This window comes from Pinus tabuliformis, chromosome J (assembly GCF_031772625.1).
Source record: "Pinus tabuliformis cultivar Carrire ecotype Pingquan chromosome J, CPIR1, whole genome shotgun sequence".
In the NCBI taxonomy this organism is placed as follows: domain Eukaryota; kingdom Viridiplantae; phylum Streptophyta; class Pinopsida; order Pinales; family Pinaceae; genus Pinus; species Pinus tabuliformis.
This window is the reverse complement of record NC_142295.1, coordinates 102,379,270-102,403,864: the sequence shown is the minus strand read 5'-3', so window position 1 is coordinate 102,403,864 and position 24,595 is coordinate 102,379,270. Positions and strand designations below refer to the sequence as shown.

Sequence of the window (24,595 nt, the reverse complement as noted above, 5' to 3'; positions counted from 1 at the left end):
AATCAAGTTGCTAGGATATTCATTTGTATCTCCTAGACTTGCTGATTTTCAATTGGTTCATTATCCTTTCACCTTTAGGGACTACCCCCCTTAGCCTGCTTTTAGGAGATTAGCTTAAATGGAGTGAGTAGGGATCAGAATGACAGCCCCTACTCTCAGCGTTGTCTCCTTGGGTGTACACCTCGGGCGACAACATGGTTAGTATTTTCTGAATTATCTTCTTAATGCTCTACAAAATTAATTTTTAAAAGTTGTTATTTCATTAGCCAGTTGTGGATTAACTATTTGCACAGGTATCTTGCATTAGTTATTGGGTTTAGAGAAGCATTTTAATTCAATTGATCTAGCAGGTATATCTAGATCTTGAGATTTATTGTGTTATCTAACATCTATTGTTCTAACAACTTGATCTTAAGTGTGTAGAGATCTTTTTGGTATTTAGATCTTGGGCGTGAGGGAAAGTCTTTGTTGGAGCAGAGAACTCCCAAGACACTGAAACTTAAGAGCCCATTTTGTTAAATTCTAAAGACTTATCTAACAATATGTTTTAAAGAGATTCTTGCCTATTACTCATCTATAAATCTTATCTCACTTATCTATTTTTATTTATGTGTGCATTAACTAAATAAATTTTCTAATAAGAGCCATTATTTTCTAATCAAGGAACCCTCATTCCTTGATCTAGCCTTTGTAATTTTGTAAATAAATTTCTTGTATATAATTTATAACCCTTGTAGATATTTGTATATATCGATTGGGGTTTTCTCTTACAAATCTGAGGAGACGTCTAGAGTTTCTTTGTTGATTTTGTTTGCAGGTGGATCTATCTCAAGGATCAAGGAGAAATTGATTTGTGAAGGCTCTAACCCTCACCTAGCCTAGACAACTAGGGTTTCTAGCTCAACACTTCATCTTTTTTGGGGTCGTCTAGCCTATCACCCTCTCTTCAGGGCTGCAAGCATCTAGGCCTTTCAAGGAGATAGATTCAAATTTTTGTGGCCTCATCTCATCAACAAATTTTTTTTAGGGAGCCGCAAGGGTTTGAGACCCTCTCTCATGCTGAAATTTAATTTTTTGGTTAGGCTTTCTATTTTTAAAAAATTGTAAATAATTTTTCAAATTATTTCTCCATTTTTCCATTGAAGATCTGACTTGGGTTTCGATTTTGCAGATTGATAGACATTTTCTTGGGCTCAAATTTTGATCATACATCTTTGTTTGGCTAGCCGCTAGCCTTTTGGCTCATTCCTAGCTTAACCACAAGCCCTTTAGGGCTTCTCATTTTTGCCTTTGATTTTAAGGACTAACCCTTGGATTTCTTGTAGACATATACTCATATTTCTAAGCGATTTTATCATCATTTTTTGGGCTAGAGGCTACCCTCTTGAAGTTGATCATTTAAGACCATTTTTGGAGACTCTCTGCAAGGCCCTTGAGGCCTCTTTCCTCCTAGCCGTGAGCTTAAGGCCGAATACCCTTCTGATTTGAAACGATTTGTTTTGGAGGGTTTTCACATTAATTTTGAAGAGTTTAAGTCTTGGAAATATTTGCAATTTATCACACAAATTTTATTACAAATTTTTCTAGCCTTTTCCTTGCTAGGTCGTGGGCTTTTGAGGTCATATTCATCAACGACATGTGTCGCTTGAGGCTTGGGAACAAGTCGTTTGTCATTGAAGCTTGTCATCTCTTGGCTTGTGCCCTCCTCTTTGATATCGTGTAGCTTGAGGAGTGATTGTTTGCTATAGAAGTGCTCATCTCCTCAAGGTGGTGTTGGAAGAGCCTTTCTCATTGTCCTAAAAGGTTTCTTCCTCATTGTATAAAATTGATCTTCTTGCTTGAAGGGAGCTTGGGATTCAATCCCATGGTATCCCCCTCCTTATTTAAAGGGAGGAGCCTTCATCTTCTTAGTTAGTTTCTCTTTTTCTAGTCTTAGATTTTGGTACTAACCTTTTCTATTTCTCTCATTTGATTAGATTAGAATTTCATTGGTATCACAAATCAGATCTAGTCTTGGAGTTGCATTATCTTGTTAGCAATCTCATTTGCCATTATTTACGTGTACTTGCATCATTTAATTCTCACTTGTTTCAATTTTCATATCATATAAATGAAGAACATCCTAATAAGCACTATAATTAAAGGCATTTGAAATGTTGTCATTGTTTCATTGAGTAAATCTTAAAAATGCTTCATTGGTTTATTATTGGAATCTTATAATCTTGTGTTTTAAGTGATATTCAATAAGCTTTTTCAGAGCGAAAAAAGCAAGATTATATTATATAAGATATATAAAGAAACAGATACATTTGACAGAAAGATCTTCATAGGGGCTATTTTAGCCTAGAGATAGGATTTCCAAAAATTATAACCAGCCCATTGAGCTGCCAAAAGTTGCAGGATAAGAGGATACATCACAAATAGAGGAGAAAAGAAGGAGCAGAAGGTTCTCTTCAAAGAGAGAAAACAATATTTAGAAACTATCAGAGGATTCTAAATTTGCTCCAGCCAAAACTTTAAACAGAAAGTTGGAAGGAAGAAATAGACAGAATACTGAAGGAAAATGCATACCTGAAAACTAAAAGATTTGAATTTAAGAGCCGGGAAAGGAAAAGTCCTGGATAGAGAAGATTTCCTCGCCAGATTTTACCTTCATGTTCCAGATACCTGGTTCCAATAGGAGACCCTCCTTTGATAAGATGTCTGCTTGCTGGTTCTGTGATCTGTAAATGTGCTGGATGGAGCACCCTTCCATCTTCCTCCAAAGGAACTTGATTCTGTCCATCCCAGTGTTGTGAAAATCGCGATTTTTTCCTTCTACCGATCAAATTGCGATTTTTATACGGAAAAATCGCCGGTATTTTTTTTTTGCCGATTTTTACTGAAAAAATCGCGATTTTATGAAAAAATCGCGATAAAAACTTAAAAAATCGCCACGGGTCGTGACAGCATAGTTTTATAACTTTTTTGGGGTTTTTTCATGCAATTTTTTTTTAAAGAAACAAATAATTTTTGAGTGGGGCAGCTTAATGATCAAGTCTAGGCCCTAGTATGGATATGCTATTCATGGTAATGTTAAATTCTTAAAGTAAAAGTGACATTCTCCTTAATCTTCATTTTCATCCTTTTACTTAAATTTTTAACATTACCATGAAATGACTCAGGATGTTTGAGAGTGGTTGCAGCCTCATTGGATTTCATATGGAGAAAGTAGAATTTTAGATTTCATTTAAAATCCAGCAGACTTATCAGTTTTTCAAGATTTCAAGATTGGGAGATTGTAATGTTTCCAGGTGACACCACCTGCCCGGGCTACCCCTGCCACCAGTAGAGGACGTGGTCTACCTCCTATAGCTCCTACTTCTAGTTCTTCAGCTTCTAGAGCACATCAGACTCCACTGCCATCTCCACCAGCGCAGGCACCAACATCTACATTTAGAGGGAAAGGGAAAGCTGTGGCATTTTCTCGCAAGAGGGGCAGAGGAAATCAATAGGATTAGACTTTCATTTTATTGTATATGACATGATGAGATACATTATCATATTTTTTGTTGATATTTTGAGGCTGAGTTGGGACTTAGGAGTCAGGACTTACTATTCAAGACATGATTCAATGTTATGTGTGATTTTAGCGCTAGAAATGATATTAAACATCTTATATATTAGTTTTTTTATCATATTTATGTGTCAATGTATTTATTTTATGTTGTAGATGGTTTAGATATTAAAAAAATTGAAAAAAATTGAAAAAAAATGAATATTTTTGTACCAAACGATTTTTCCCCGATTTTTCCAATTTTTTCCGATTTGTTCCCCGCGCCGATTTAATCCCGATCGCGATTTTCACAACATTGGTCCATCCAACCTATTAGGAGAGGGTTTCTGATATGGCTCTTTCCTGATAAGAAACGAGCGTTTGCCCGAGTGAAGAGCACCGCTCCTGATAAGCTTGGTTATAAGTGATTTAACATTTCTGAAGCATCTTGCCATAATTATATCTCATTGAAACAATCTTATCTCATTGTCATTGTCATTTGCACTATCATCTTTGATCTAGACTTGCATTGTAAAATTTACCTCCAAGCATAAGCTTGGTTGTATAGAAAGTTAGGACAACCTTCTCCATTTTCAATTCAAGAGCTAGACCTTTACTCAAGGGTTAAAACAAGTGACCTTGCAGTTCTCTTGTGGGCAATCCCTTGTAGAAACGGAGGCACTTGGTTCGTTAGAAGTGTTGGGTAGGTATCGTTAATGAGGCCTTAGTCTCCTTCCCCAACACTTATTTCTACAACCTTGTTTAAGATTAGTTTCTACCAATTGAGGAGAAGGCCTTCACCCTTAGCATAGGCATATAATTAAAATTAACCAAGATCCTGCATTTCACATTAGATAGATCTTGCACTCATCCATCATCATTGATCATTGTAATTGGAATTGTGAGCTCAATCTGTAATTGCAAGTTTTGCATTGTTGTACTTGTCATTTCAAGCTTATTGTCTTTTGAATATCATCTCTACTTGAAAGCACAAGTCTCTTTTCCTTGCAATTTTTCTCTAAAAGTTTATTGCTCATATATTTGATTATATTGATCTATTGATTTCTTGTACTAACATTTTCTTGTAGCATTGCTTATCTTGTAGCTTGAAATGTCATTTATCATTGTGCAAGTAACTTAAATTTGTTGGAGCATTGTTATTAAGGCACTGGTCTCTCGTTGTTTCATCTCAAGTGTCACATTGATCTAATTAAATCTATTTTTTCATTGCAATGCTCAATAATTATAATCCCACTTCCCATCTAATCTTAATTCAAGTTACTAAGAGAAGTGATTGCCTTGCCCTTACATCTCCTAGACTTGTTGTTTCAATAATTTCTTCCTAAGTGTTTCTATATTTAGGGAATACCCCCCTTAGGTTGCTAGGAGAGAGCTTAAACAGAGTGAGTAGGGAATGGGTAACAGCCCCTACTTTGAGTGTTGCGCCATGAAGACTATACCTTGTGGGGTTGGAAACTTTTCCCACACTTAGGTGTACATCTTAGGCGACAACAGGATCAAAACCTAAAACATTCAAAATTTGAAGGGGGGGAATTGGTAAACAGTACAACCTATCGACAGTTGATTGGAAGCCTCATTTACTTGACAACCACCCATCCAAATTTATCATATGCAGTCAACATTATTTCCAGATTCATGCAGGCACCTAGAGAAAGTCACTGGAATGCAGCAAAAAGGGTCCTTAGGTACATACAGGAAATCTGTATCCCCCAGATTTTGTCCTACATCCTTGTTGCTTCCAGCAGATATCGAGAGCATATGCAACTATAACATATAGATATGGTGTGAAAAGGAAGCCTATTCTAATGGATCTATTTAGAAGAATCCAATAAAACAAGATCCCATTAACTGATCTAAAGGCAGAGACATCAGAGAATAGAGTGTGCACCACCCCAGCCAAGCCACATAAACGTATTTAAAAGAAAGCTCCAGCCAGCTCTGTCATTGGCTTTAATGAAATCAATTCCTGGAAGTCACTCTAGGCCACTCTATACATTCTAACATTGTGGCCACTGTGTCCAAAATAAATCTTTCTTGAACACACCATGTTTGCTCATGTGTATCAATCCTAACGCAATTCATTGAACCCTCATGGCCAATGCCTTGGCGCAATGATATTTATTCGTTTTTTATCATTAAAAAAACCTATTAGCATTGTTCCCTTATCATCCCCTGAAGTGGGCCCTCCTCACTGTCTTGGAAACTCAACCCCTTGTCCCCCATTCCCAAATATCTATACATATGTATATCTTGATGTATATTATATCTGTGGAAGTTACGTCCAAAACATAGATATGATTGACAAGAAAGAACATTACTTTTAACTAAAAGTTGATCAATATAATATGCTCATGTGAATATTTATAGAGTTTTATTATAATTTAGAACAAAGCCTTGGAGAAAGTTCATATGAAACAACCGAAATTGTGCTGTAGGAAGACGAAGTGAATCAGATCAATACACCTCAATATTCAGCAATGGTTGCAGGCTATGAATTACCACCAAATATTGCAATCATTACACTTCAGGTATATTCAACTTTATTTTTCTAAGAGACATTGAAATTTACAACACTATTTTTGTTATGAGCTATTTTAGTACTTGATACTGATGCAACAGACATGTTGGAAAGTAGGAATTGGAGGATCAGCATACATTGTTGCGTCTGGCACATCTTTATGAGGTAATTGTGAATTTTATATGAATAGTTCACTTACTGTTTTGCATAAATATGATCTGCAGTTACAGCTTAAACTTAAAACAGTTGGCCAAGCTTCTGTTATTTATCTTAATTTCTTATACAGGTCGGAGAAAGTGACAAATTTTCAAGCATTGCAAGTGTTGATCTTCAAAGTCTATTTTCAAGACGCAAGGTAAACCCCTTTTTTGAAATAGACTCCAGTGTCATTCAAGATCCTACTTTCTATGCATATTCAATTGCCCATATTGCTATAAGATTGCATGTTTACAATTTCTTCAACCTCTCTTTGGCTGTATAAAGCTAATTTGAAATTACCAATTAATACTGCTATGCATCCATTCGCGCAGCTTGGAATCAAATACTTAATGTGCTTTTCATTATAGTGTTTTACACTAAGTCACATGACACAAAGACATGCAGATATGGGTGTCCAACACATAGATCCCTCAAAATGCAACATGCAGGGAACACATGTATGTGTGTGTGTGTGTGAGATGATGTGATCTCAACAAAAATAAAATTACAGGGATCATTAGACATAAAGTGTAAAATTTTGAATAATTAGAAAATAGAACTACATCAATAACTCATTGGGACACATTTATTGACACATCTATACATATCAATACATTTTTAGAATTTTTGTGAAATTCTTTGCCTTTTTTTGGTCCTAAGTGTCCAATGACAAGCTAGGGCACGGTGTCAGACACATTCTGAATGCATGTCTAACATGCCAGGGCAGTGTGTCATGCATGTCAAGATGTCCAACACCCTGACATGAAACATGTGGGCCCACACAATGTCACCCCATTGTGTCTTGTTTCATAGGTTTTACACTATATAAGAGTCATCATAAAATTATCTCCACGTTGACTTGATGGGTATATACCAATTAAATAATGTGTCCACATCATTAGCCCCATAAGTAATTAAGCGTCTTAGTTATGGATTTGTATTCTTATCATTTTGGTGGTAAATTCCAAAACAATTGATTGTTGGGTACAGAGAATTAGATAGTATTAGCTCTACCAACATCGTTTGAAAAATTTGCAAATCACCATTCATATATTTGTTTTAGGAAACAAATACATCTCTACAGTATTGCAAATTGTTGATTGTTTGCTAACGTCCTTATCTTTTTTGAGCCAAAAACCTAGATTTATTAATCAAAAGAAAAAGGAAAGCTTGTTTTAGAAGTTTACTTGGTTTGGATTCGAAGATTGGAGTGATTGTGGTTTTTACTTTTCCTCTATATCTAAGTTAACAAGGTACATGGGTATGAATATGGGTTGCGGGTAAGGCACTTTTGAAACAGAGGATGGGAGTCTGTTGGGGGTAGGGGTATGTCACTGCTCAAACTAGCAGGGGACCTAAAAGGGATTCCTAAAAGGTCAAATGCTAGACCAAGGGCAACTAATGGAGACTTAGCCCACTATCACCTTAGCTAAGGCTCCCTACTATTTATAGACTTTCACCGATGGGAGGAGACCCGGTATATATGGAGTCACAAATGAAGGATAAATCAACAAATGGATATAAAGTGACCCAAATAATCCCTTTCCAAAAGAGGGTCAAGAATGGAGCTTGCTTTCTTTCTAAGCAAGGTACAATGTCTTGTAGGAAAAGGATGTGGGGATTTGAGGGCTAGGTTTAGGGAATATAACTTGTGAAAAAGTTTACTAATCCCTAAAATCCTTATTGAAATTGGTATCCCAGATGGTTCTTAAAGAATTGTCTTTTCAAAGGAGTGGGACCACACAAGACCAAGTGGACCCAACCTAGGTTAAGAGGCAAGAATTTAGCAACCAATGATGTTCTTAACCCAGACAAGGAAGGGGAAAGGATCAAAGCAAGAATTTTCACTTAAAGGTGTCAAATTGATCCTATGAGGCACTAGCCTTGGGGATACCAGGGCAAAGTTTGATCTCGGAGCTAGGGCTTGGGTTATCTCACAACTCCACCGTCGGAATGGCTTCAAAATTGGAGGAGGCCTTGAGGACACACCAACACAGGAGAGGCTAGGAGATCGAACTTTTTGGAGGGCTACTTTGTCGGGAAAATGATGCCCTAGGTGACCCAACTTGGCTAGACCTAGAAGAAGGTGAAAAAGAGTTGATTTTTGAGTGACCACCTCTTGGTAGATCAGTGCCTTAGTCTTGGGAGAATGGATTCTAGGATAAATATGAATGAGGACCTTGTTTCTTAGTCAAGGAGGCCTTAAGACTACCTCGCTTGCCTTCTAGGGCAAAGGGAAGCAACCTTACAACTTTATACTTCGACTTGCAAAAGGTGATGGCTTATCAAGATGAATTCGTTGATAGAATTATCCCTAGGAAATTTCATTCAAAATTACATGGCCCATACATTGAGAGATGTTATATAGAGACAAAATTCGACAATTTAAGTAGCAAATGCATGCAACAGTTAGCCCTAAAAATAGCGAAATTCTCAATCCAATGTATATGACAAAGTAAAACAAGAATAGCGTTAAAAGCATGTACTTACATGTAATAGAACATATCCAACCATCCACAATTTGACAATCAAAAAGCTCCAAGATAAGATAAACCAAATCCAAACATCAAATTCACCCATAAAGCTCCAATTCATCCTCCAAGAAAAAGTGTGAAATTCTCAAGAGAGAGAAGAGATCCAATCCAAAGTGATGATGAGCAAATGAACTCATCTCACTTGTATTTATACACTAATGAGGAGTTTGAATTAGTCTCCTAGGCCTACATAAGCCCCAAAGATAAAATAATGTGCTAATAACCTAACTTTTGGTGACATGCCCACCAAACTAGCTTACAAATGAAATAATATGCCTCTTAAGAGGCCATATGATAAATAATACATGTCGTAGGGCCCTTCAAGAGACTTTATGAAGTCCATAGGTGCCGTAATGAAGAATAGGACCCTCAAAAGTGATGGACAAGGGGTTGGCCCCTTGTTCTCCAAACAATAAACCTATGGTGCTCCTAGTGGGTGTGGGGGCACAATAATAACCTCATGGGTCTCAAAGGAGTCGAAAATGCTTGTAGATCATCTGTAAGGGCTCTGATGATGGTATAGGTGATGCCACATCATCCTACAAGTCATGGGTCAGTTGCCAAGTGCATGGTACATCTGTGGGGCCGGTTGGGCAAAGGTGAACCAAGTGCATCTTCCTCGTCCAATAGGTTAATCTCGAGCAATCTTTGAACACCCTCGGGGATCCATGGAGTGTTGTCTACTGCTGTGGAGGGCCATGGCTCTCAAAACACACCCTACATGTGCCAATGTGGCCCTCTGGAGGGTTAGGACCCCGTATAGGGAAACCAAACCCAAGATGGAGACCATCTGCAATCCTGCATGACCAATGCATCCCTTAGCCCTCCAGCATGACAAGTCATTAGAGAAATCGAGTAAATGAACTTACCAACCATGGACCACTGGTGGGGACTTCATAATGGTATGCCCTTCCATAATGGGCTTCGAAATGTGTCCCAAACTACAAATGGGGTTAACCAAGTGTCCTATTAGGTGATTTCTACTTCTAAAGGGGATAATATGTTTCAGGGTACATCCTTTAAAAGGTGGTGGTATGTGATAGAGAGGTGAATGAAATAGGGGATGAGAAGGGGTAACCCTGGGCCACATGTGTGAAAATTCGAAATCTCGAATTTCGACTACAGCAACTGATTAAGTTTCTTCTATTTGTTAAATAACTAAACAAATTATTTATTGTGTTCTACGGTAAATATCAAAACCAATACACTGCAGCCTTCACTGCTTAAAAATATGCGGAAACAAGAATCTGAGCAAGAAGAAATACACAACACATAAGTGACACCGTTATTTTTGGAAAAACATCCCCGGAAAAACCCAATGCAGGAAAACCGGTGCAGCAGCTAAGGGTTTGTATTATTAAGCAGTAGTTTTCTAAATACAATCTTTGGATGCCTTATTGGCTATCCAATACAAAGAATCTGACCGACAGAGAGATGAGTGAAATATGCCTCACACTATCATTGGAGATCCAATACTAATCCAGGCCTTGGATAGATCGCCCCACGCTGGCTCTTCATCAGCCTCTCTGGAGGTCTACGTCACCTCTTCCTGGATCTCCTGTTGTCTGGAGCTTCGTTCCTCTGGCTCTCTGGTCTCACACCCTGTCTTCTGGCTCTAGAACTCGAATTCCTAGTTGAATTTCGGACTCCCTCTAAAGCTTTTCCTGGCCTTACGTTGCCCAACGTGGCTCTGCGTTGCATCTTTTGGATCTCTCTCTGCCTCCTCTGTGATGTATCCCTAGATCAGGAAACTCTCCAACTGGAAACTATCTCTGCCCCTCACTGCAAGAAATCACTTCAATCTCCTCTCTAGCAATTGTTGCACTGCCCTCTTTGAGAAATTTGATCTCTTGATCTCTATTCAATGCGTCTTCCAAATGCCCATCAAGCCTCTTCTTATAATCCTCCATTTGAGTAATCAACGACCCAGATTAGATTCTAATCAATGGCTCAGATCATTTCGACTTGATCCTCGTCTTCTTCTAGAAGTTTCACCCTCAGTTTAATTAATACCCTTTAATTATTTTAATTTCTGAAATTTAGACGTAGGCACCCATTAAAAATAATTAATTATTTTCATAAAACCTCCTCTGGATGGAATTTCCCAAAACGATTTCTGGGTATTGTGGAATGCATGTGTACTAGCCTCCCTGCAAAATTTGAGGCCTAGAGCACATCCGATGCTACCAGAAATCAACAACATGCTAGGGTGCAAGGGTAGCTAGTAAAAGGGAAGCCCACACTTGGGTTTATAATGTATAGGAAGGAGCAATCGTGGTATGTGAGGTACCCTGGCCTTGATTTTTCCACACTTATTTATATGCCTTTTATGATTTTTCTTTGATTAACTGCTCGGGGCTCAAGGGGTAAGAGCATGAGGTATGAGATGTAGCAGTGGATACCCCCTTTTAAGGTAGGACAGTTCATTGCCCACCATGGTTTGGGACAATCATGAGTTCCTATTTGATGAAGGAGGCTCATAGAACCTGTAGGAACCAGGGTGATGGCCATGATGATGGGGTAGAGCTCATGTATTGGCTTTTGCCCACATGCTAAATGTACTTTTCCCAGCCATCATTTGCATTTTGTGGTACATTTTCCTGTTGAATGTGGCCAATTATGCTTTTACTTTTCTTTTCAGTTGCACCAACCTCTAGGGCGTCATTCCAAGCCTAACCCAAGGTGTGGGCAAGGGGAAGGGGAGAGCTAGCCCTACGTGGATCCAGTGGAGGAATGTGGACCTGGGTGGGAGAAATGATGAATGGGGTAATAATGAGTGGAAACAGGCAATATATGCAGATGGGGGAGCGGGACTACGCAACCAAAATCGGGGTTTCCCGTGAAATACCATCGCTAAAGCCAAATGGTCAGTAAAGGAGATCCCACTAGACTAGAATCCAAGGTTAACATCCAAAAGGCATCTAGGGGACAAGAGCACAGACCTAACCCATCCTTTCCGTCAAATCACCCCATTAATCCATGCCTAGAAGTGTCCATGGTAAGAAAACTATAATACTCAATTACCAAATGACAAGGCATACCTTTAGGTTCGAGGGGGCCACCTTCAAACATACGATCATGACAGATGGGTGAAGGACCACATGGCTGGCTCAAGTGGCGGAGAAATGGCACAATGAGGTAGTTGGTGGCTACAAGGGGTAGTTGGTGGCTACAAGGGGTTGTTGGCTGTCGGTTGAGGACCATCTTGAAAAAAAAATCTCCTAGGGATATCACCCACAAAATGGTGGATAACAGGGTATACATATAAAAAATTAATATGTGAAAAAACCTAAAAGCTAAAACTTAAATTAAAAACACAACTGAAATTTATGTAGATCAACAAAGATTTATATTCATTTTTCATCATTAAAATCAATCAAATTCATACTTCAACTTCATTGTCAAACATGTGTTGTTCACCAATTGACAATTTGACATTTGTGATTTAGAATCCTCATTCAACATTGACCAATCAATCAATGATTAGAAAAAATTTAATTTGATCATTCTCATTAATAGTTCTTGATTGTTGTTGGTCGGCTTTGTCCTCGCCACTTATTTCCATAGTGGATAGAGGATTTTATGAAGCCATTATGGAGAAATATGAAAATAGATTTCAAGAAGAAGACAAACACTAAAAATCACTTAAAATGCTGAGAGAATACCCTAATAGTGGAATATTTGAACACCAAAGGCAGTTGTCTACTTGATCCGAATTGGATCATTAAATTGTTTGTCATTCATCTCAATAAATTTAGAGTAGAAAAAGTAGAGGAATCAGCTCACAGGACCATTTTTATAGGCGGAACCTTGTTTAGCAAATTAGGGTTTGAAACCTTCTGGGAGTAGTTTGAGGCATCAAACAACATTTTTTGAGGGGTAAAACTTTGTTGCTTAAGCGTCACACATTTTTGTGTTGTTCTACACACAAATAAATTGCGCAGACAAGAGGGACAGGCACCCGCTGCCTGTCACTGCACTGTCTCTGAAAATTGCGCAGTTCTGTCAGTCAGTCTCCCTGTCAGCCGGCCTGCTGCTCCTCCTGAAAATTGCGCAATTTTCCTGGACTGTCCACCAGCTGCCCGACACCTTGCTCAGCCCGGAAACTATGCAGAAATGTTCAGCATGATTGCCTCCCAGTTCTGCGCAGTTTTGGCCAACAAGCTCCCACAGCCCGCTCCCAGCATCCTCTGAAAATCTACACAATTTTCATTGCCAGTGTCCTCTGGTGCCCGCACTACCTTCTTGGGAAAAATTGCACAGTTCTGCCTCCCAGCTAAGCCAAATCCCGCAGAATGTCATTGTTGTTCCGGACTGCTCATCCCAGCCTCCCAGTGACCTCTGCGCAATTTTTCTTAATAGTGCCCCGGAGCCTCGCATCCCGGCCTAACATGTGCTCTGCATTGTTTCAAAGCCTTGTCCTCTCTCCCGGTCACCTGCACCTGGAAACGAAAGACAATGCATCATGGTAGACTAGGGGATTTCTAGATTTGATGTCATCTCATCATGAGTGATTGCAGAAACAGGTACATGGATGAGACATGGTGCGACGACGAACAAGATGAACAAGGAGCACATGCTAGAAGACTTGCTCGCGGTTGGACGAACACACGAAGCATACCAAGTAGCAAGCGAAGGAGACGTGCACATGCATGAACTATCAAGCGAACACCAAGACCATTAAAGACTCTGCACACTCTACCATGCAGAGGTGAAGATATGGTACACCACGGGCACACTCATCACTCAACAGCACAGCAACTCGACACGAACAGCACAACCAGCATGTGCATACCTGCAGCGTCATGTCGAGTTGTGTCATGAGTTGCCTCGGCCACATCACTACTTTGGGTCATAATTGTGTAATCAATGTAATGTAACGTGGAAGTCCAAAAGACCCACGGATGAAGTCAAAGAGTCATGTAAGTCAAACAGTGAGGAGGGAAGTCAAATAGTCACAAGGGTCAGTTTCACCCTTGGCTATATATACCCCTCATTTGTACATGCAAAAGGCTTTTCACCTTGGCTTCTCCCACATAGCCTTGAGAGTCTATAGTCTTTTCTTTTGAGGAGCGAGCAGTGGCTCCAATGCCCCGCTATCAGGGTTAATGATGTAATAGTGTACGGATGTGTCTTGGAACTTTTGCTTAATTCGGAAGCCTGTTAACAAGCCAGCAGGTTTTCACACATGTATTATATTCGTTTGTAATACTATTCTTTAGACGCTTGTAATGCATGTTGCTTTAATCTGTATTAAGACAGTTGAACTATTTTGGTTGTTTTAGTACATATGCTATTGGAAATGTGTTGTATCAGTTGTTAACGTTGTCTCGCCCGTGTGGACTATTCCACCGGACACTCGACAGACTCATTCTCGTAAACTTGTTATAACGACCGTCGCACTCGTGTGGACTATTCCGCTGGGTGTTGTACGTGTTATCTGTTCACTATGTGTTTGTGACTGCCGCATCCGTGTGGACTACTCCACAGAAGCTGCGCATGTCCTGTTGTGTTGTGTGTCTCTGATAGAGTTGGGACTATTCCCTTTCGACTTGAGACTCACTCTCACCCTCTCCCTCTACAGCGAAAGAACTTTGACACAAGCAACACTAAGCACTCACAAGGCACGCGAACCTCGTTGTTCGAAGACTAAGTCATGTAAGTCAAACAACCATGAGGGAAGTCAAACAGTCATGAGGGAAGTCGAACAGTCACAAGGGTCAGTTTCACCCTTGGCTATATATACCCCTCATTTGTACATGCAAAAGGCTTTTCACCTTGGCTCCTCCCACATAGCCTTGAGAGTCTGTAGTCTTTTCTTTGAGGAGTGAGCAGTGGCTCCAATGCCCCACTATCGAGGTTAGTGATGTAATGGTGTACAGATGTGTCTTGGAACTTTCGCTTAATTCAGAAGCCTGTTAACAGCCAGCACGTTTTCACACATGTATTGTATTCGTTTGTAAGACTATTCTTTGGACGCTTGTAATGCATGTTTCTTTAACCTGTATTAAGATAGTTGAACTATTTCGGTTGTTTTAGTACATATGCCATTGGAAATGTGTTGTATCAATTGTTAACATTGTCTCGCTAGTGTGGACTATTCCGTCAGACACTCGACAGGCTCATTCTCGTAAACTTGTTATAATGACTATCACACTCGTGTGGACTATTCCGTTGGGTGTTGTACATGCTATTTGTTCACTGTGTATTTGTGACTACCACATCCATGTGGACTACACCACCGGAAGTTGTGCATTTCCTGTTGTGTTGTGTATCTCTGACAGAGTTGGGACTATTCCCTTTCGATTTGAGACTCACTCTCACCCTCTCCCTCTGTGGTGAAAGAACTTTGACACAAGCGACACTAAGCACTCACCAAGCACGCGAACCTCGTTGTTCGAAGACTAAGTATACCACTCTCATGTGCTGACAAGCAAGAGCTAAGGCATATCTTTAAGATAATGGCAATCGAGCCATCATACCGAATGGGACTCCTACACCAAATGGTGTGAGGTCTAGTTGGGACTTCATATTGAGGAGATCCCTGAATGTTGGCGGGTCCAGCACCGTCAACAAGAAATTTGATGGCAAGGATTCAGTAACATAGATACTACATATGGAGCAATATTTTGATCTCCATAATGTGCAAAACACAAAAAGTACGCATTGCAACTTTATATTTGGAACCCAATCAGTTTGTATGGTATCGATGGCTTTGCTCTCATAAGAAAATTGTCTCTTGGTCAATTTTTATGGAGGAAATGATACCACATTATATGGATACAAAAAGCAACACCTTCTTTAGCCAATTGATAAATCTCAAACAAAGGGGTTCAATGCTCGAGCACATTAAAGACTTTCAAAAATTGAATATAACGATAAAAGATATTCCAAAGGAGCATAGGATTGATGTGTTCATAGGGACTTTAAAGGATAACATCTAACATGAGGTTCGCCTTTGGGAACTTGATTCATTGGAGAAGGCATTCAGGCTGGCAAGAAAAATTAAAAGCAAAATTTTGGCAACAAGGAAGCCTACCACTCACAACTATAAAGATGGAAGTGTTGCTACCCCTAGCCTTCCACAACCTACAAGGTTAACACCACAAAAATTGGAAGAAGAAAGAGCAAAAGGGGTTTGTTATAGTTGTGATACAAAATACTCTAAAGGTCATAAGTGTGCTGAGAAGAAATTATTTTACATAGATTGTGAAGAGGAGGAAGAAAAGGAACAAGAAACGTCAAAAGAAGAGGATATACATCAGGAACCAACCCTAGAGAAAGAAGAAATGAATCCGACCATATCTTGTAATGCATTGGTAGGAATTACCACTCCTCAAACTCTCAAGATAGAAGGACATATCAAGAAGAAAAAGGTAATAGTGTTGATTGATTCGGGTAGTACCCATAATTTTATTCATTGTAAGATAGCCAAGGAATTGAATTGCTTCCTATATCCAGCACCAGTGTCAAGTGATGGTTGCAAATGGAGGAACCATAAATTGCTCTGGAAAGTACCATAATATCAAGCTATCCATGGGAGAATATGTATTGAATAGTTCAATGCTTTCCATTCCAATGGGTGGTGTTGATGTTGTACTAGGAGTCCAATGACTACAATCTTTGGGTACGATAGCTTTTAGTTGTCAAGAACTTTTCTTGAAATTTTCTTGGAAGGAAAGGAAGTTGAATTAAAGGGTATCGCAGGGAGACCAAGAAAGATAATCAGCTCTAACAGCGTGACAAAGCTTCTAAAGAAAGAACAACGGGGCATAATTGCACAATTTTGTTCACTAGAGGTTCCCACATCGAAATCATCTATTTCTCGAGATCTCCAAAAAGTCTTGGACAATCAATTCCAAGGTATTTGAGACTCCCAAAGGCCTCCCACCTATTCGTGATCATGATCATGCTATTCATTTTATTCCAGGAAGTGTTCCTCCAAACATCAGGCCTTACAGATATCCCTATGCCCAAAAGAGTGAAATTGAACATATGGTTGCAGAAATGCTAGAGGTTGGTATAATTCAACCTAGTCAAAGTTCTTTCTCTACTCCAGTAGTATTGGTGCACATGAAGGATGGATCATGACGCATGTGTCCAGATTATAGGGAGCTCAGCAAGCTCACTATTAAAGATAAATTTCCCATTCCTGTCATTGTTGAATTATTGGATGAATTACATGGAGCAATTTACTTCACCAAGTTGGATCTTTGTTCAAGATATCATCAAATCAGAATGAAGACTGAAGACATTCCAAAAACAGCATTTAGAACTCATGAGGGTCATTATGAATTTTTGGTCATGCCTTTTGGCCTTACCAATGCACCCTCTACATTTCAAGGTTTGATGAATTCCATTTTCAAACCCACCCTTAGAAAATTTGTGTTAGTATTTTTGGATGATATGCTAATCCACAGCAAGTCTTGGAAGGATCATGTTCAACATGTTGACAGGGTGCTGAAACTATTGGAGGAGAAACAATTATATGCAAAAGCCTCCAAATGTTTCTTTGGAGTACAAGAGGTGGAATATCTGGGTCATATTGTCTCTCAGGAAGGCAGTAAGGTAGACCCTAGAAAAATTAAAGCCATTAAGGAATGGAAAATCCTCACATCCGTAAAGCTTCTGCGAGGATTTCTTGGGTTGACAGGGTAATATCGCAAGTTTGTTAAGAATTATGGGAGAATAGCAGCACCTCTAACCAATGTTGCACGAAGCGGGGACGAAACGGGGATGTTTTTTGGAAGCGGGGACGCGAAAGCGTCATTTTCCAAAAATCTAGGAAGCGAAGCGTCTGCGGAAGTGTCTGCTATATATATATATATATATATATATATATATATTGCATTTATACTCAAAACAAACATCCCAAATACCAAATTAGTTGTAGAAGACATGAAAACATGCATATTTTTGCATAAATCAAGATAGATATAGCATCCATTGTACATTAATGATTAATTATTCGAGCATCAACCATCTAGAATCTAGATTCTTCTCCTCTTGTCTAGCCTTTGCCTCTACCTCGATTGTCTAGGGATATTAGTCAACATTGCCCAATTTTGAACAAACTACCTAATTCAAGACTTAAAATATGGTAGAAAAAGCTTAACATGCTTGATCGATGATTTTGACTTGATTGAAAGGTAATTTTTTGCTAAGGGTGTGACAAAGGAGTTCAACAATTAACACCACCAACACTAGGGTACATATAGGGCTTGGTGCTCTTGATTAAATGCTAATTGCATACCTTCATACTTGATATAATCTAATGAAATGCCACAATCCCATTGATCCTGAATTCCTGGACTGCTGAATTTTGAATAGGATATGAAATTCTATTTTCTCCATATGAAGTCCAATGAGGCTGGAACCACTCTCAAACATCCTGAGTCATTTCATGGTAATGTTAAAAATTTAAGTAAAAGGATGAAAATGAAAAATAAAGGAGAATGTCACTTTTACTTTAAGAATTTAACATTACCATGAGGGAGCATCTGCTATATTTATATTTTTTTTGTCTTCATTCCTCACCCTAACCCAAGGTGGACCCACCCCCAATATGCAAACTCACCTAAAATTTAAAAAAAAATATATATATATAAAAAAATCGATTTTCTAAACAGCGTGGCGCTTTTTCCGGAAGCGTGTACGGAACCGTACGATTCGCCCTCCGAAGCGCCACGCTTCATACCGCTGAAGCGCGCTTCAGAGATTCGGAAGCACGCTTCGGAGATTTGGAAGCGCGCTTCAGAGGGACGCTTCCGGAATTTCCAGGAAGCGTCCAAAATAGGCGGAACCGCGCTTCCGAATTTTGGAGTCGCGCTTCCGGGGACGCTTCTTGTACAAATCCGTACGGGACGCGCTCCGGCATTAGATCCGGGGGGGGACGTTTCCTGCAACATTGCCTCTAACAACATTACTGAAGAAAGATGCATTTTCTTGGACTCCAGAAGCAACGAAGGCCTTTGAACATCTTAAAGAGGCAATGTACCAAGCATCAGTCTTAGCTACGCCAGACTTCACAAAAACCTTTATTGTGGAAAGTGATGCCTCAGGAAATGGAATTGGTGTTGTTTTAATGCAAGAAGGAAGACCCATAACTTTCGAAAGTCGTCCATTCAAAGAAAAGTATTTACACAAAGCTCTTTATGAGAAGGACATGTTGGCAATACTACATGCACTTAAGAAATGGCGACCTTACCTAATGGGAAGACACTTCAAGGTAAAAATGGATCATGATAGTCTTAAATACTTTTTAGAACAAAGGTTATCTTCAGAAGAGTAGCAAAAATGGGTCACAAAGATGTTGGGTTATGACATTGAAATCATCTACAAAAAAGGGAACCAAAATGTTGTTACAGATGCACTCTCAAGAAAGGATGAGGATGTGGAAGCATTGCTTTGTGCCATTTCTATTATCCAACCAGATTAGATAAACGAAGCAAGGGATGAATGGAAGAATGACGAAGAAGTGTGGGTACTCATTCAAAAGTTGCAGCAAGATCCCAGTACATCTAATACAAAGATTCGTTATGGTACAAAAATCACTTATACCTCTGTAGGAATTCCCAACTCAAACAAAAGATTCTTTTGGAATTGCACACCTCTCCCTTAGGAGGGCACTCAAGATTTTTAAAAACTTATTACATGGTTAAGAAGGAATTTTTTTGGGATTGCCTTAAATCTAATATTCAAAAGTTTGTGGCGGAATGTTTGGTTCGCCAACAAAATAAAGTTGAGACAATTAAGACCCCGGGTCTGTTACAACCTTTATCCATTCCAAGTCAACGTTGGGAGGAGATTTAAATGGATTTTATCACAGGTTTACCCAAGTTTGAAGGAAAGAGTGTCATCATGGTGGTAGTTGATAGACTTACCAAGTATGTACACTTTTGTGCATTATCTCATCCATTTAAAGCCAGTAAAATTGCTACTGCATTTATGGAAACAATTCGAAAGCTACATGGAAACCCAGACATCGAAATACATACACTTCAACCTACACCATTTAAAATAATATGTCGAAACAAGAAACTGAACAATAAAGAGGTACAACACAAATGACACAGTTGTTTTTGGACAAAAGTCCCTGGAAAAATCCAATGCGGGAAAACCAGTGCAGTAGATTTATTTCATTTTAGTTTTGTTTTATTTTAATTTGAATTTAGAGCTTTATAAAAAATATAAAAAAATAGAATAAGAAAATTTTAAAAAGCATAAAAGTTAATCTTAGGGTTTTGATTTATTTTTTATTTTCTATCAAAGAAAAAAAAATTAAATTTTGGTTTCATATAAATTTTATGAAAAATTCTAAAATTAAAAATCTAAAAAATTTTCTAAAAAAAACTTTAAAAAAAAATATAAATTATAAAAAAATAAAATATTTAAAAATTAAAAAATTTTGTTATTTTTCTATAGTTAAATGCGCTTAAATTTTATCTGAAGATTAGCTATCTGAAAGTGGTGAATCATTTTATGAACTAGTTAGCATTTGAATTTCATGGTTGAATAATGAATTTTGATCCTTTGAAATTTAATTGCTAGAGCTCTATGCATCTTTTGAATATCTCGCATCTGGTGAAATTAATCATTGTTTGGATTATTTAATGTTCTTTACATCTTAGATATTTTGCATTTTTTTCAAGCAATCGTCGATTATTTCATAAGAAGCAGCAACTAATTGATTACCTTGAATCATTAACTCCATAAGGCACTGGTATTTATCTAATCAAATTCTAAAGTCTTGCTAGGCCTTAATCAAGTATTCGATTGCCTCACTGTGTCTCCCAACCCGGTTGATTCCCAGCTAGTTCTCCTTCATCCCATTTATCCATAGGGTCTACCCCCCTTAGCTTGTTGTAGGGAGACAGCTTAAACGGAGAAATCGGGGATCAGGGTGACAGCCCTCGATCTGAGCATTGTCGCTATGCCTAGACACTCAATGCGACAACACCTCCCATTCTTTATTCGCAAATGAAGACAAGAATGTTGTGTCTATCTTGTGTCTACATTTCCATTCATGGCCTTCATCTAGACTTACGGTTGTTAGTCCTGGTCTAGTGCATGACCCATGAAATGAAAAACACAATTTTCACTCCTTTGTAATCAGGGGTGATTCAAAACTCCCTCTTGATCAGGGACCTATCAAAGCTCCCTCTTAATTGGGGACTCTTTCCTTCATCAACAGCTTCTTCTTCGTGGGTCCTTCAGCTGCTTGATCTCCTTCCTTTCTTGATGTCATGAAGTCTTCGATCGAACTTCTTCTAGGTAGGGCACCATCCATCAATCACTTTCCTTCTTGGTTTGTCATGTCATTGCTTCGTGGAAAGTGACTATCAGGTTTTTCTTGTCATCTTGTCCATGCTTCAGAATACTCTCTTCATGGATGCTTCATAGTACTTGCTAGGTTACATGCTTTGACCTAGTAGCCCATTATGACTTCATCCTGATATTGCTTCAACATTGCTTTTTCTTTTGTTGGATGGCTTCTTCATCACGACATCTCTGTAGAGTAGAATCAATTATCTGCACCTTTTGTATCTCCAAGGCCTTTATAGGTGTCAAGGGTCCTTTCTTTCTTTATCAGAGTTGTCTTACCTTCTTTCGGGAGATATCTTCAAGGCCTTTTGTCATATAGTGATTCTCGGTTATCATGGTGTTTTCCACATGCTTGATCTCTTTCTTCATTTGCTTCTTCTCAGATAGATAGGTCAACCATATAATGCTTCTTGTGAGAGCATTCCTTCATTGCTTGCTTTCTGGACTTGTCAGCATTTCTTCTTGCTTCTTAGTCAGCAATCTTATGCTCCTTATGTGAGCATATTCCTTTGTTGACCTTCATTGCATCGTGGTACATGCCTTCGAGCATGTTCTTGGTGAAAGAGATTCTTTCATGCTTGATCATGTTATAGAACTATACCCATGACTCAATAATATACAAATGATAACATGACTTAAACTTTGATGCATACATACCTCATCTTGATTCTCCTTTGATCATCCTTTGGTGTGGCCCTTCTTGCTTCATCTTAGCTTGCCTGCATATCATTCTTTTCTTGAATCCCATGAATGGGATTCCCAATGAGACATCTGCTTTGGTCCATGAACCTTCTTTTGAAGATTCCATCATAGGATCTTAAAGATCTTTGCCTTGCAAATGTTTCGTTTCTTTTGATGATGTAGGTCTTCTAAGATTCTTGTCATGATCAAATTTTCTTTCATCATGTATGAGGTCCTATACTAGGTATGCTTCTTCTACACAAATATCTTGAGCTATATCTGCCATGCTCCTATATTCTAGAAGATATTTCTACTTATGCATATTTGTTCTTATCATAAATTCTACATCTACATGAGTTTCTTAGAACTCTATGTACATCACGCTGCTAGATTCTAGAGGGTGTTTCTAGCCATGCAATTTAATTTATTCCTAAATGCTCCTATTCTACTCAAAACTTTGAAAGAAGTCTAGAAGTAAAGAGTTTGACCTAGTCATAGTAGAGATCCGGAGGATCTTCCTTCTTTTGCTTATTTCCTTCTTCTTTCATCTCTTGAGTTATGTGAGCTTCTTCCCTCTTGCTTTTGGTGTTGTCCTTTTTAAGTTTAGGACAATCCCTTTTGTAGTGTCCATATTCTTGGCATCCAAAACATTGGATCTTGGACATGTCTTTGTTGTTTGTTCTTCGTGGACCAAACTTGCCAAATTTACCCTTTATTTTGGCCATGGTAGCAAATGCTTGCTCCTTTGATCCCACATATTCTTTTGTCTGAAGTCTGGTTTCCTTTGTCCTGCATAGAGACCACATTTCACTAAGAGTGGTTGCTTCCTCCTTGGCATATATGCTTGATGTGAAGTTTCTCCACTCCTCAGGTAGAGCATTGAGTACTACAGTTGTCATCTCTCTGTCAGACATGACTTCCCCAAGCTCTTGAAGTTGATCTCTCATTTCATAAATTTTCATGAAGTAGGGAGTTATTCCTTGCTTTGTTATCTTCATCTTGTATAATTCATTCCTCAGAGATATTACTTCTCCGATTGTGGATAACGAGAATTGTTGTACTAACTTATCATATATTTCTTTCGATGTCTCAAACTTGGAGACATGAGGAATGAGACAGTCTTTGATTGATTCTATCAGAATCCTTTGAGCTCTTGTCTCATCCTTATTGTACTTGGCTAAGGCTTGTGTCTGCTCCTTAGCAGGGATAGTGATATTCCCTTTAAAAAATTCTGGGAGTTCATTCTCCTTGAGAAGTAGATCAGTCCTCTTCTTCCATGCAAGAAATTTATTGGTCCCTACCAATTTATTGCTTTCCTTGCAAAAAGACATTGATGTATATTCAAAAGGGAACATGTACTTACTTGATAGGTTTTGTGATGTAATGGATTTGCTTCCTCCTTGAAGACTTGATGGCTTGTCTTCCCTGGATCTTGATGTTCTTCAAGTTGCCTTCTCCAAGTGGACTTGCTTGGTGATGAGGTTTTCTTGAAGACTTGTAGCTTGATGTAAGTCCTGCTTCAATCTGCTCTTCTTTATAGGTGCCTTTATATAAGGCTCTTCTTCTAGCTTTGTAGACCTCCTTGATGAATGTTGGATTGTAGACCCTTCTTGTCCTTGAAGTGATTGAGACTTCTAGGCTTGATGCTTCGACTTTGTAGATTCTTCTTCTTGATGAGTGTTCTTGAGTTTCCCTTTCCTTGATGTGTCACCTTACCTCTGATACCATGTCGAAGAATCTAGGGCAAAGTAGCATAGTGTGATTCTTCTTTACTTGATAACAATTTGTGGAGTCTTTTTACTTTTCTTGTTAGCGTATTCTTCTTATTATTATTATTAGTGCATATGTATGTACTTCATCAAACTGCTATCAAAACATAAATAACAAGAACACAAAGTTTGGCTCTCTGCCAGGGACAAAACCTCTCCACTCTTGAGAGGAAAACCCTTGGTAAGTTTTCTCTTATTGAAGCTTCTTATTTGAACAACTGCCAAACCCTAGACCCTTGACTAGGATATCCTCCAAGCACAAGTCAAATCCTTCCTCTTTCTGCACTATAACTTCCAGCACATGGACCTCTGTCTTCCGACACTTTGCTCCTTAGCACTTCGTCCTTCTTCTGCTGCTTGTCTAAGTTAGGAAACCCTAGAACATTAGGGCTTCTTTACTTCGTTATAGAGAGAGTCTTCTTCGCTTTCATTTGGATACCTTGTAGGCCTAAATACATATCCAAATGAAGCCTCTAAGTGTATTGCCTTCAACTACTGTCAAATCCGCAAAAGTTGACTTCTGAAATCTTCGCACATGTGGACAAAAACCCTAAAAAAAGTCTCCTTTTTCTCGCTGTTTTTCTTCCTTCTTCTTCGTTGGTTGAGGAGGCCTTATAGTCCTTGTTTCTTAGCCCAAAACCAAAATACTTGTCACTGTAATTTCCTATTGTAGGAAGCCTCCTTTATCTTCACATGTGTGGCTAGGAAACCCTAGAACATTAGAGCTTCTTTACTTCGTTATAGAGAGAGTCTTCTTCGCTTTCATTTGGATACCTTGTAGGCCTAGATACATATCCAAATGAAGCCTCTAAGTGTGTTGCCTTCAACTGCTGTCAAATCCGCAAAATTTGACTTCTGAAATCTTCGCACGTGTGGACAAAAACCCTAAAAAAGTTTCCTTTTTCTCGCTGTTTTTTTTCCTTCTTCTTCGCTGGTTGAGGAGGCCTTATAGTCCTTGTCTCTTAGCCCAAAACCAAGATACTTGTCACTGTAATTTCCTGTTGTAGGAAGCCTC

The 24,595-nt window shown here is 38.7% G+C and overlaps 1 protein-coding gene across 4 annotated transcripts in view; it reads left to right on the top strand.

The window, feature by feature from the left end:
- LOC149225724 (alpha-mannosidase-like) overlaps positions 1–24,595 on the top strand; it is a 456,087-nt gene that overhangs the window by 417,618 nt on the left and 13,874 nt on the right. For 2 of the 4 annotated variants that reach the window (XM_089377297.1, XM_089377296.1), the window contains 3 exons: positions 5,992–6,084; positions 6,192–6,239; positions 6,361–6,429. In XM_089377297.1, coding sequence (XP_089233423.1) covers positions 5,992–6,084; positions 6,192–6,239; positions 6,361–6,429 — 210 coding nt within the window. Of the gene's footprint in view, positions 1–5,991; positions 6,085–6,175; positions 6,240–6,360; positions 6,435–24,595 lie in introns of those variants that run through there. The other 2 variants (XR_016247699.1, XM_089377298.1) reach the window with 2 other exon arrangements.